Source organism: Somniosus microcephalus, unplaced genomic scaffold (genome assembly GCF_052327205.1).
Source record: "Somniosus microcephalus isolate GS21.2 unplaced genomic scaffold, FLI_Smic_1.0 unresolved_chr9, whole genome shotgun sequence".
NCBI lineage: Eukaryota > Metazoa > Chordata > Chondrichthyes > Squaliformes > Somniosidae > Somniosus > Somniosus microcephalus.
Genome location: NW_028225187.1, coordinates 21,193,510 through 21,205,595, shown reverse-complemented (window position 1 = coordinate 21,205,595; position 12,086 = coordinate 21,193,510). Strand labels below are relative to the sequence as shown.

Below are 12,086 nucleotides of genomic sequence, written 5' to 3'. Positions count from 1 at the left end.
CCACCAGTACTGTACCCCAGTGTTATACAGTGACAGACCTGTACCCACCAGTACTGTACCCGTGTTATACAGTGACAGACCTGTACCCACCAGTACTGTACACCCGTGTTATACAGCGACAGACCTGTACCCACCAGTACTGTACCCCAGTGTTATACAGTGACAGACCTGTACCCACCAGTACTGTACCCCAGTGTTATACAGTGACAGACCTGTACCCACCAGTACTGTACCCCAGTGTTATACAGTGACAGCCCTGTACCCACCAGTACTGTACCCCAGTGTTATACAGTGACAGACCTGTACACACCAGTACTGTACCCCAGTGTTATACAGCGACAGGCCTGTACCCACCAGTACTGTACCCCAGTGTTATACAGTGACAGACCTGTACCCACCAATACTGTACCCCAGTGTTATACAGTGACCGACCTGTACCCACCAGTACTGTACCCCTGCATTATACAGTGACAGACCTGTACACACCAGTACTGTACCCCAGTGTTATACAGCGACAGACCTGTACCCACCAGTACTGTACCCCAGGGTTACAGTGACAGACCTGTACCCACCAGTACTGTACCCCAGTGTTATACAGCGACAGGCCTGTACCCATCAGTACTGTACCCCAGTGTTATACAGTGACAGACCTGTACCCACCAGTACTGAACCCGTGTTATACAGTGACAGACCTGCACCCACCAGTACTGTACCCGTGTTATACAGTGACAGACCTGTACCCACCAGTACTGTACCCCAGTGTTATACAGTGACAGACCTGTACCCACCAGTACTGTACCCCAGTGTTAGTGACAGATCTGTACCCACCAGTACTGTACCCCAGTGTTATAGTGACAGACCTGTACCCACCAGTACTGTACCCGAGTGTTATACAGTGACAGACCTGTACCCACCAGTACTGTACCCCAGTGTTATACAGTGACAGAGCTGTACCCACCAGTACTGTACCCCAGTATTTTACAGTGACAGACCTGTACCCACCAGTACTGTACCCGTGTTATACAGTGACAGACCTGTACCCACCAGTACTGTACCCCAGTGTTATACAGAGACAGACCTGTACCCACCAGTACTGTACCCCAGTGTTATACAGTGACAGACCTGTACCCACCAGTACTGTACCCGTGTTATACAGTGACATACCTGTACCCACCAGTACTGTACCCCAGTGTTATACAGTGACAGACCTGTACCCACCAGTACTGTACCGCAGTGTTATACAGTGACAGACATGTCCCCACCAGTACTGTACCCCAGTGTTATACAGTGACAGACCTGTACCCACCAGTACTGTACCCCAGTGTTATACAGTGACAGACATGTCCCCACCAGTACTGTACCCCAGTGTTATAGTGACAGACCTGTACCCACCAGTACTGTACCCGTGTTATACAGCGACAGACCTGTACCCACCAGTACTGTACCCGTGTTATACAGTGACAGACCTGTACCCACCAGTACTGTACCCGTGTTATACAGTGACAGACCTGTACCCACCAGTACTGTACCCCAGTGTTACACAGTGACAGACCTGTACCCACCTGTACTGTACCCCAGTGTTATACAGTGACAGACCTGTACCCACCAGTACTGTACCCCAGAGTTATACAGTGACAGACCTGTACCCACCAGTACTGTACCCCAGTGTTATACAGTGACAGACCTGTACCCACCAGTACTGTACCCCAGTGTTAAACAGTGACAGACCTGTACCCTCCAGTACTGTACCCCAGTGTTACACAGTGACAGACCTGTACCCACCAGTACTGTACCCCAGTGTTATACAATGACAGACCTGTACCCACCAGTACTGTACCCCAGTGTTATACAGTGACAGACCTGTACCCACCAGTACTGTACCCCAGTGTTATACAGTGACAGACCTGTACCCACCAGTACTGTACCCGTGTTATACAGTGACAGACCTGTACCCACCAGTACTGTACCCCAGTGTTATACAGTGACAGACCTGTACCCACCAGTACTGTACCCCAGTGTTATACAGTGACAGACCTGTACCCACCAGTACTGTACCCCAGTGTTATACAGTGACAGACTCCTGCACTTCCCGATTTATTTATTCCTCCATTAGTTACTCCTCCATTCATTAACATTAATTACTGCTCCCTTCCCCAATTGATCCCTTCCCCAATTGATCCCTTCCCCAATTGATCCCTTCCCCAATTGATCCCTTCCCCAATTGATTCAATTGATCCCTTCCCCAATTGATCCCTTCCCCAATTGATTCCCCCATTTATTAATTACCTAATTGACTAATTTCTCCATTTATTAGTTCCCTAATTGATTAATTCCTCCATTTATTAATTACCCCATTGACTGATCCCCCTCCATCCTTTGCCCCATTGATTAATTCCCCAGGTATTGCTCCCTGCAGCACTGATGGGCTCCCCCTCCATCCTTTGCCCCATTAATTGCCCAGGTATTGCCCCCTGCAGCACTGATGCGCTCCCCCTACCATCCTTTGCCCCATTGATTAATTCCCCAGGTATTGCTCCCTGCAGCACTGATGGGCTCCCCCTCCATCCTTCAGCACTGATGGTCTCCCCCCTTTGCCCCATTGATTAATTCCCCAGGTATTGCTACCTGCAGCACTGATGCACTCCCCCCTCCATCCTTTGCCCCTTTGACTAATTCCCCAGGTATTGCCCCCTGCTGCACTGATGGGCTCCCCCCTCCATTCTTTGCCCCATTAATTCCCCAGGTATTGCTCCCTGCAGCACTGATGGGCTCCCCCTACACCCTTTGCCCCATTGATTAATTCCCCAGGTATTGCTCCCTGCAGCACTGATGGGCTCCCCCTCCATCCTTCAGCACTGATGGTCTCCCCCCTTTGCCCCATTGATTAATTCCCCAGGTATTGCTCCCTGCAGCACTGATGGGCTCCCCCTACACCCTTTGCCCCATTGATTAATTCCCCAGGTATTGCTCCCAGCAGCACTGATGGGCTCCCCCTCCATCCTGCAGCACTGACTGTCTCCCCCCCCATCCACCACCACTGATGGTCTCTCCCCTCCAGCACTGATGGGCTCCCCCTCCACCCTGCAGCAATGATGGGCTCCCCCTTTGCCCTGCAGCAATGATGGTCTCCCCCCGCCACCCTGCAGCAATGATGAGCTCCCCCTTTGCCCTGCAGCACTGATGGGCTTTCCCTTTGCCCTGCAGCACTGATGGGCTCCCCCTTTGCCCTGCAGCACTGATGGGCTCCCCCTTTGCCCTGCAGCACTGATGGGCTTTCCCTTTGCCCTGCAGCACTGATGGGCTTTCCCTTTGCCCTGCAGCACTGATGGGCTCTCCCTTTGCCCTGCAGCACTGATGGGCTCTCCCTTTGCCCTGCACCACTGATGGGCTCCCCCCCCCTCAACCACTGATGGTCTCCCCCCTCCACCCTGCAGCAATTATGGTCTCCCCTTTGCCCTCCACCACTGATGGTTCCCCTCCACCACTGATGGTCTCCCCTCCACCACTGATGGTTCCCCCTCCACCACTGATGGTCTCCCCCCTCCATCCTGCAGCAATGATGGTCTCTCCCCCCTCCATCCTGCAGCAATGATGGTCTCTCCCCCCCCCCGCCCCTCCACCACTGATGGTCTCCCCCCTCCACCACCACTGATGGTCTCCCCCCTCCACCACTGATGGTCTCCCCCCTTTGCCATGCACCACTGATGGTCTCCCCCCTTTGCCCTGCACCACTGATGTTCTCCCCCCCCCTCCACCACTGATGGTCTCCCCTCCACCACTGATGGTTCCCCCTCCACCACTGATGGTCTCCCCCCTCCATCCTGCAGCAATGATGGTCTCTCCCCCCCCCCGCCCCTCCACCACTGATGGTCTCCCCCCTCCACCACCACTGATGGTCTCCCCCCTCCACCACTGATGGTCTCCCCCCTTTGCCATGCACCACTGATGGTCTCCCCCCTTTGCCCTGCACCACTGATGTTCTCCCCCTGCACCACTGATGGTCTCCCCCCTGCACCACTGATGGTCTCCCCCCTGCACCACTGATGGTCTCCCCCCTGCACCACTGATGGTCTCCCCCCTGCACCACTGATGGTCTCCCCCCTGCACCCTGCAGCAATGATGGGCTCCCCCTTTGCCCTGCAGCACTGATGGTCTCCCCCTTTGCCCTCCACCACTGATGGTCCCCCCCCTTTGCCCTGCACCACTGATGGGCCCCCCCCTTTGCCCTGCACCACTGATGGGCTCCCCCCTCCATCCTGCAGCAATGATGGTCTCCCCCCTGCACCACTGATGGTCTCCCCCTTTGCCCTGCACCACTGATGGTCTCCCCCTTTGCCCTGCACCACTGATGGTCTCCCCCCTGCACCACTGATGGTCTCCCCCCTGCACCACTGATGGTCTCCCCCCTGCACCACTGATGGTCTCCCCCCTGCACCACTGATGGTCTCCCCCCTGCACCACTGATGGTCTCCCCCCTGCACCACTGATGGTCTCCCCCCTGCACCACTGATGGTCTCCCCCCTACACCACTGATGGTCTCCCCCCTGCACCACTGATGGTCTCCCCCCTGCACCCTGCAGCAATGATGGGCTCCCCCTTTGCCCTGCAGCACTGATGGTCTCCCCCTTTGCCCTCCACCACTGATGGTCCCCCCCCTTTGCCCTGCACCACTGATGGGCTCCCCCCTCCATCCTGCAGCAATGATGGTCTCCCCCCTGCACCACTGATGGTCTCCCCCTTTGCCCTGCACCACTGATGGTCTCCCCCCTGCAGCAATGATGGGCTCCCCCTTTGCCCTGCGCCACTGATGGTCTCCCCCCTGCACCACTGATGGGCTCCCCCCTGCACCACTGATGGGCTCCCCCCTGCACCACTGATGGGCTCCCCCTTTGCCCTGCACCACTGATGGGCTCCCCCCTGCAGCAATGATGGGCTCCTCCTTTCCCCTGCAGCAATGATGGGCTCCTCCTTTGCCCTGCAGCACTGATGGTACCCCCCTGCAGCAATGATGGGCTCCCCCTTTGCCCTGCACCACTGATGGTCTCCCCCCTGCACCACTGATGGTCTCCCCCCACACCACTGATGGTCTCCCCCCACACCACTGATGGTCCCCCCCCCTGCACCACTGATGGTTCCCCCCCCCTGCACCACTGATGGTTTCCCCCCCCCTGCACCACTGATGGTTCCCCCCCCCTGCACCACTGATGGTTCCCCCCCTGCACCACTGATGGTTCCCCCCCTGCACCACTGATGGTTCCCCCCCTGCACCACTGATGGTCTCCCCCCCTGCACCACTGATGGTCTCCCCCCTGCACCACTGATGGTTCCCCCCCCTGCACCACTGATGGTTCCCCCCCCTGCACCACTGATGGTCTCCCCCCCTGCACCACTGATGGTCTCCCCCCCCTGCACCACTGATGGTCTCCCCCCTGCACCACTGATGGGCTCCCCCTTTGCCCTCCACCAATGATGGGCTCCCCCTTTGCCCTCCACCACTGAGGAGCCCCCCCTTTGCCCTCCACCAATGATGGGCTCCCCTTTGCCCTCCACCACTGATGGGCTCCCCCTTTGCCCTCCACCACTGATGAGCTCCCCCTTTGCCCTCCACCAATGATGGGCTCCCCCTTTGCCCTCCACCACTGATGGTTCCCCCCCTTTGCCCTGCACCACTGATGGGCTCCCCCTTTGCCCTCCACCACTGATGAGCTCCCCCTTTGCCCTCCACCAATGATGGGCTCCCCCTTTGCCCTCCACCACTGATGGTTCCCCCCCTTTGCCCTGCACCACTGATGGGCTCCCCCTTTGCCCTGCACCACTGAGGAGCCCCCCCTTTGCCCTCCACCAATGATGGGCTCCCCCTTTGCCCTGCACCACTGATGGGCTCCCCCTTTGCCCTCCACCACTGAGGAGCCCCCCCTTTGCCCTCCACCAATGATGGGCTCCCCCTTTGCCCTGCACCACTGAGGAGCGCCCCCTTTGCCCTCCACCACTGATGGTTCCCCCCTTTGCCCTGCACCACTGAGGAGCCCCCCCCTTTGCCCTGCACCACTGAGGAGCGCCCCCTTTGCCCTCCACCACTGATGGTTCCCCCCTTTGCCCTCCACCACTGAGGAGCCCCCCCTTTGCCCTCCACCACTGATGGTTCCCCCCTTTGCCCTGCACCACTGAGGAGCCCCCCCTTTGCCCTCCACCACTGATGGTTCCCCCCTTTGCCCTGCACCACTGAGGAGCCCCCCCCTTTGCCCTGCACCACTGATGGGCCCTCCCCCTCACTCACCCAGCCCGCTCTCCTCCATGGCTCCTCCGCCCCGCCGGGCCGGGCCTCTCGCTCTTTCTCTATCGGCTGGTCTCCCTCTCTCGGTCAAGGGGGAAAGTCCCGGGTCTTCCTCTCCCTCCGGTAATCAAAATAAACCAAACAAACCGACCGGAAAACCACCGCTTCCTCCCCCCCCTTGCCCGTCTCCTTCTCGGCTTTGACCACCGAGAACTGACCGCAGCCAATCACCGCCGCCCGCTGTCCTGACCGACAGCCGGTCGGACCAATCGGCCGCCGCGCTCGGCTGATTGACGTCGGGGTTGACCAATCGACGTTGAGCACTAAGGGCTGAGGTCCCGCCTCCCCTTGTTCCCGCCCACCGACAGCTGAGGGAAACGGCGGTTAAGGGGGCCGGGCCGGGGCTCCTCCCTGATTGACGTGGGCACTGCACCAATCGCAAGGGGCCGCTGGCGGATTGACGGGCGAGCTTGACCAATCGGCGCTCCTCAAGCGGAAGATCCCACCCCCCCTGCCTCCCACGTGATCCCGCGAGGTTCAGGGCGTGACGGGTGGAGGCGAGCGTCGGGGGGCGGGCGTTCCTACTGATTGACGCGGGCCTCCTCCAATCAGAATGCGCAGCCTCCTGATCGACGGGCGGACCGGCCATTCGGCGTTCCCATAGGCAGAGTTCCCGCCCCTTGCACCCCCCTTAACCCACGTGACCCCGCGCGGTTCAGGGCGTGACGGGCAGAGGCGAAGAGGTAGGGAGGCGGGCGTCCGTGCTGATTGACGCGTGCTTCCGCCAATCAGAAGGCGCAGTCGGCTGATCGACGCCTCAGCCACCCAATCAGCCTTCAAGATTGCCCCTCCACGCCTCGTCATTCAGCCGGCAGCCGGCGCAGATCGGCTAGACCCGCCTTCCATTCATGCGGCAACCAATCAGGCTGCGCTTGGAGGGGGCGGGAGCGACAGCCTCGGCCAATCGCGGGTCGAGATGCTCCGACTGACAGTAGCCTCCACCAATCAAACGGCAGATCTGCAAATGTCCTGTAAATCTGGACCATAATTTGCAGCTTGATATATTATCTATATTTATAATAATGCAGAAAACCTACACATTTTAATATGCATTCAGAAGATTTATAGCATTTTAATTATGATTTTGCATCAAGTGTATATATTTTACATATTGATATTATTTTCATATATTTCTATATGTATATTTTATTCTATGCATTTATATTATAAATATTAAAAAAGACTTGCATTTAGATTATACATATTATTAAATAAAGACTTGCATTTAGATTATAAATATTTTTAAAAGACTTGCATTTATATTATAATATTAAATAAAGACTTCCATTTATATTATCAATATTAAATAAAGACTTGCATTTAGATTATAAATATTACAAAAATACTTAGAATCACAGAGAGTTACAGCACGGAAGGAGGCCATTTCGGCCCATCGTGTCCGCGCCGGCCAACAATGAGCTATTCGGCCTAATCCCACTTCCCAGCTCTTGGTCCATAGCCCTGCAGGCTCACCGACACTCTTTAATATTTGCATAAATGAATTGGCAAAACTACTTGAACAATCTACAGCACCCGGCCTCACCCTATATGAATCCAAGGTTTAATTCCTCCTCTATGCAGATGACCTGGTTCTGCTGTCACCAACTAAGGAGGGTCTACAGCAGAACCTGGATCTGCTAGAGTCGTTCTGTCAGACCTGGGCCCTGACAATAAATCCCCAAAAAAACAAAGTCCTTGTGTTCCAGCAAAGATCCAGACATCAGGGACCCAGAATAAATTTCACACTAGGAACAACTAAAATTGAACAAACCACTAACTACACATACTTGGGCTTAAAAATCAGTTCTACGGGAAATTTTCATCTGGCTGTGAATGAACTGAAATAGAAAGAAAGAAGGGCTTTCTATGCCATTAAAAAATCAATCCAAATAGAAATCCCAATTAGCATTTGGCTCAAAATTTTTAAATCAGTAATTGAACCAATTGCACTCTATGGCAGTGAGGTGTGGGGACCGCTAACACAACAAGAATTTGCAAAATGGGACAAACACCCAATTGAGATCCTACATGCAGAATTCTGTAAAAGTATCCTCCGGACTCAAAGGAAAACCGTAAACAATGCATACAGGGCAGAACTAGGCCAATTTTCCATTAATAATTACTATCCAAAAAAGAGCCACCAAATTTTGGAAACACCTAAAAATGAGCAACCCCCAATGCTATCGTTACGAAGCCCTGAAATGCCAAGAGAGGATCATAAAGAAGAATACCCTCAGTCAACTAGTCCTGGGACTCAGTGAAGTAACTACTAACACTACTAACAATAACCAGCCCCAGGACAGTGATATCATAGCACAGAGAATTCGACCCAACACAATTGTCACTAAGCAAAAGGAAAAATATCTGTCATATTGGGCAGAAACAACAAAAACCCAAAACAAACTCAATTGCTACTTGGCCCTAAACAGACAATACAACATGGCTGATTACCTGACCATGGTAAAGGACAGCAAACTGAGAAAAACCTTGACTATGTACAGACTTAGTGAACATAGCCTGGCTATCGAAAAAGGCAGACACAGACAGACCCGGCTACCAAGAGAGGACAGGATATGCTCTCACTGCAGTCAGGGAGTGGTGGAGACAGAGATGCACTTCCTCACAGCTTGTGGAAAATATCAGGGCATCAGGGAGAATTTCTACCCAAAATTCACAAAAATATGCCCTGAATTCAGAAATTTGAATGACAACCAAAAACTCCCATACCTACTAGGGGAACAGAGAAATTCTGTAACCTTAGCAGCACACTATGTTACAGCTTGCCATAAACAGAGGGACAACCACTAAATATAAGAAAAGAGTATATACAAATTATACGAATGTATATTTATACACTCAGGGATATATCTGTTTATACACTGTATGGATAGATCTGCGTTTATGTGTTCAACCATAAATGTTTTTCGATGCTCTGGCAACATAAGATGTACCTTGTCATGCCAATAAAGCGATTTGAATTGAAATTGAATTGAATTGAATTGAATAGAGCATCCCAAGTGTACATCCAAGTACATTTTAAATGTGATGAGGCAGTGAGTTCCAGACTTCCACAAACCTCTGGGTGAAGAAAATTCCCCTCAAATCCCCTCTAAACCTTCCCCCAGTTGCTTTAAATCTGTGCCCCCTGGTTTTTGACCCCTCTGCTAATGGAAATAGGTCCTTTCTATCCACTTTATCCAGGCCCCTCATAATTTTATACACCTCAATAAGGTCTCCCCTCAGCCTCCTCTGTTCCAAGGCTGGAGGAGGTTACAGAGATAGGGAGGGGCTGAGGGCCATGGAGGGATTTGAACAGGAGGATGAGAATTGTAGGGCTGGAGGAGGTTACAGAGATAGGGAAGGAGGCGAGAGCCATGGAGGGATTTGAACAGGAAGATGAGAATTGTAGGGCTGGAGGAGGTTACAGAGATAGGGAGGGGGCGAGTGCCATGGAGGGATTTGAACAGGAGGATGAGAATTGTAGGGCTGGAGGAGGTTACAGAGATAGGGAGGGGGCGAGGGCCATGGAGGGATTTGAACAGGAGGATGAGAATTGTAGGGGCTGGAGGAGGTTACAGAGATAGGGAGGGGGCGAGGGCCATGGAGGGATTTGAACAGGAGGATGAGAATTGTAGGACTGGAGGAGGTTATAGAGATAGGGAGGGGGCGAGGGGCCATGGAGGGATTTGAACAGGAGGATGAGAATTGTCGTTGCTGGAGGAGGTTACAGAGATAGGGAGGGGGCAAGGGGCCATGGAGGGATTTGAACAGGAGGATGAGCCAGTGTAGGCCAACGAGTAGCGGGGGTGAGGGGTGACCAGGACTCAGGGCAGCAGGCACAACAAAAGTCTCACTGACTGAGGTTACCCCGGCAACGTAAATAAAACCAGGTAAATATAGGAGTGGCCGACAGGAAGGTGTCAGAGTAACGCGAGTCTCGAAAATCGATGCAATCGGGAAGTCCCTGATTGCAACACCCAGTCCCAGTCGCTCATAAAACTCTAGTGCGACAGAAAATGGAGACGAGTAATAATTTGGCGCTGAAAATAATCCTTTTCTCTTCTACAATGAATTTATTCCTCTGCAGGAATGACAGTAAGGAACGTTTTGGCTTTTTTTTTTGGCCGGGGCTGATTAGGAAGCCTGAGGCTTAATCCGTCGCCAGGGGAGCTGATAGGCCGAAGCCTGGCCTGGGAATTGCCTTCAGCCTCGGGGCCCGTCGTTCGTTCGGGGAGCCGCCAGGCCCACAGGGAGGCCCCCCGCCCGGGGGCTGAGGTGGATGGGTGGTGGGGGGGGACGAGGGGTGGGCGTTTGGCGAGGGAGGGAAGGGGATCAGCTGCCTCAGTGCGTCTCAATTTTTCTGCAGCGGCCCTGTCGGACGGGGAGCCATTTTAACTCATCGAGCACAGTGGGGCTGATAAAAAGATTGATATCCTTTATTAGCCGAGGCATAGAATACAAGAGCGGGGAGGGTTATGCTTGAAATGTATAAAACACTAGTTAGGCCTCAGCTGGAGTACTGCGTGCAGTTCTGGTCGCCACATTACAGGAAGGATATGATTGCAGTCGAGAGGGTGCAGAGGAGATTCACCAGGATGTTACCAGACTAGAGAATTTTAGCTACGAGGAAAGATTGGACAGGCTGGGGTTGTTTCCTTTGAAACAGAAGAGGTTGAGGGGAGATTTAATTGAGGTGTATAAAATTACGAGGGGCCATAGATAGAGTGGATAGGAAGGACCTATTTCCCTTCGCAGAGGGGTCAATAACCAGGGGGCATTGATTTAAAGTAATTGGGAGAAGGATTAGAGGGGATTTGAGGAGGACGTTCTTCACCCAGAGGGCGGTGGGGGTCTGGAACTCACTGCCTGAAAGGGTGGTCGAGGCAGAAACCCTCACCACATTTAAAAAGTACTTGGATGTGCGCTCGAAGTGCCGTAACCCACAGGGCTACGGACCGAGAGCTGGGAAGTGGGATTTGGTTGGAGAGCTCTTTGTCGGCCGGCACAGACACGACGGGCCGAATGGCCTCCTTCTGTGCCGGGAATTTCCCTGATTCTGTGATTCTATGGACACCCTCCGAACCCACGCTCCCTCCCCTCTGCGACCCGATTAAACTCAAACCGCGAGTGAAGCCCATTTTCCGGGAGAAAAAAGGAATATCTCCCATCCCGGACAAGTCTGCTTCCGCGGCATCTTCGATACACTGGATATCCTTCCGATAGGGAGATGTTGTCTCCAATGGTGGGAAGGTTGGTAAAGAAAATGCAAATTAATCAGAGGAGGAAATAAGGAGAATTTGTTTTTACGCAGTGAGTGGTTAGGAGCTGGAACGCAGGGCCTGATAGGGCGGGCGGGTTGGAGGGATACCGATTGTACAGTCGCCTTCAAAAGTGAATTGGATCAATACTTGACGGAGAAAAAGATTGCAGGGATATGGGGAAAGAGCTGGGTGCAGTGGGACTAAGTGGATTGGTCTTCGAAAGGAGCCGGTACAGACTCGACGGGGCGAAGGGCCTCCGTCTGTGATGTACTGTTCGCTGAATCTCGTGGCAATCTGGATTCCTCTCGCCCGCAAAAAGCTGGGCGGGGCAGAGAGTCAGTTCTAAATTTCCAAACTAAGACCGAGCGATTTTTTTCCCTCGGCAAAGGGTAGCGAGGGATACAGAACCGACGCAGGTAGATGGAGCTCAGATACGGATCAGGGACAGGGCCCCGAGCGGCTGATTGGCCTCCTCCCCCCGCCTCCCCCGC

General features: G+C 53.7%; 1 protein-coding gene across 1 annotated transcript in view; it reads right to left on the bottom strand.

Moving 5' to 3' along the window:
- LOC147084901 (cytohesin-2) overlaps positions 1-6,502 on the bottom strand; it is a 552,369-nt gene extending 545,867 nt beyond the window's left edge. The window contains exon 1 of the mRNA XM_085979610.1: positions 6,278-6,502. Coding sequence (XP_085835736.1) covers positions 6,278-6,296 — 19 coding nt within the window. The 5' untranslated portion in view covers positions 6,297-6,502. The remainder of the gene's footprint in view (positions 1-6,277) is intronic.
- Between the last annotated feature and the right edge of the window lie 5,584 nt (positions 6,503-12,086).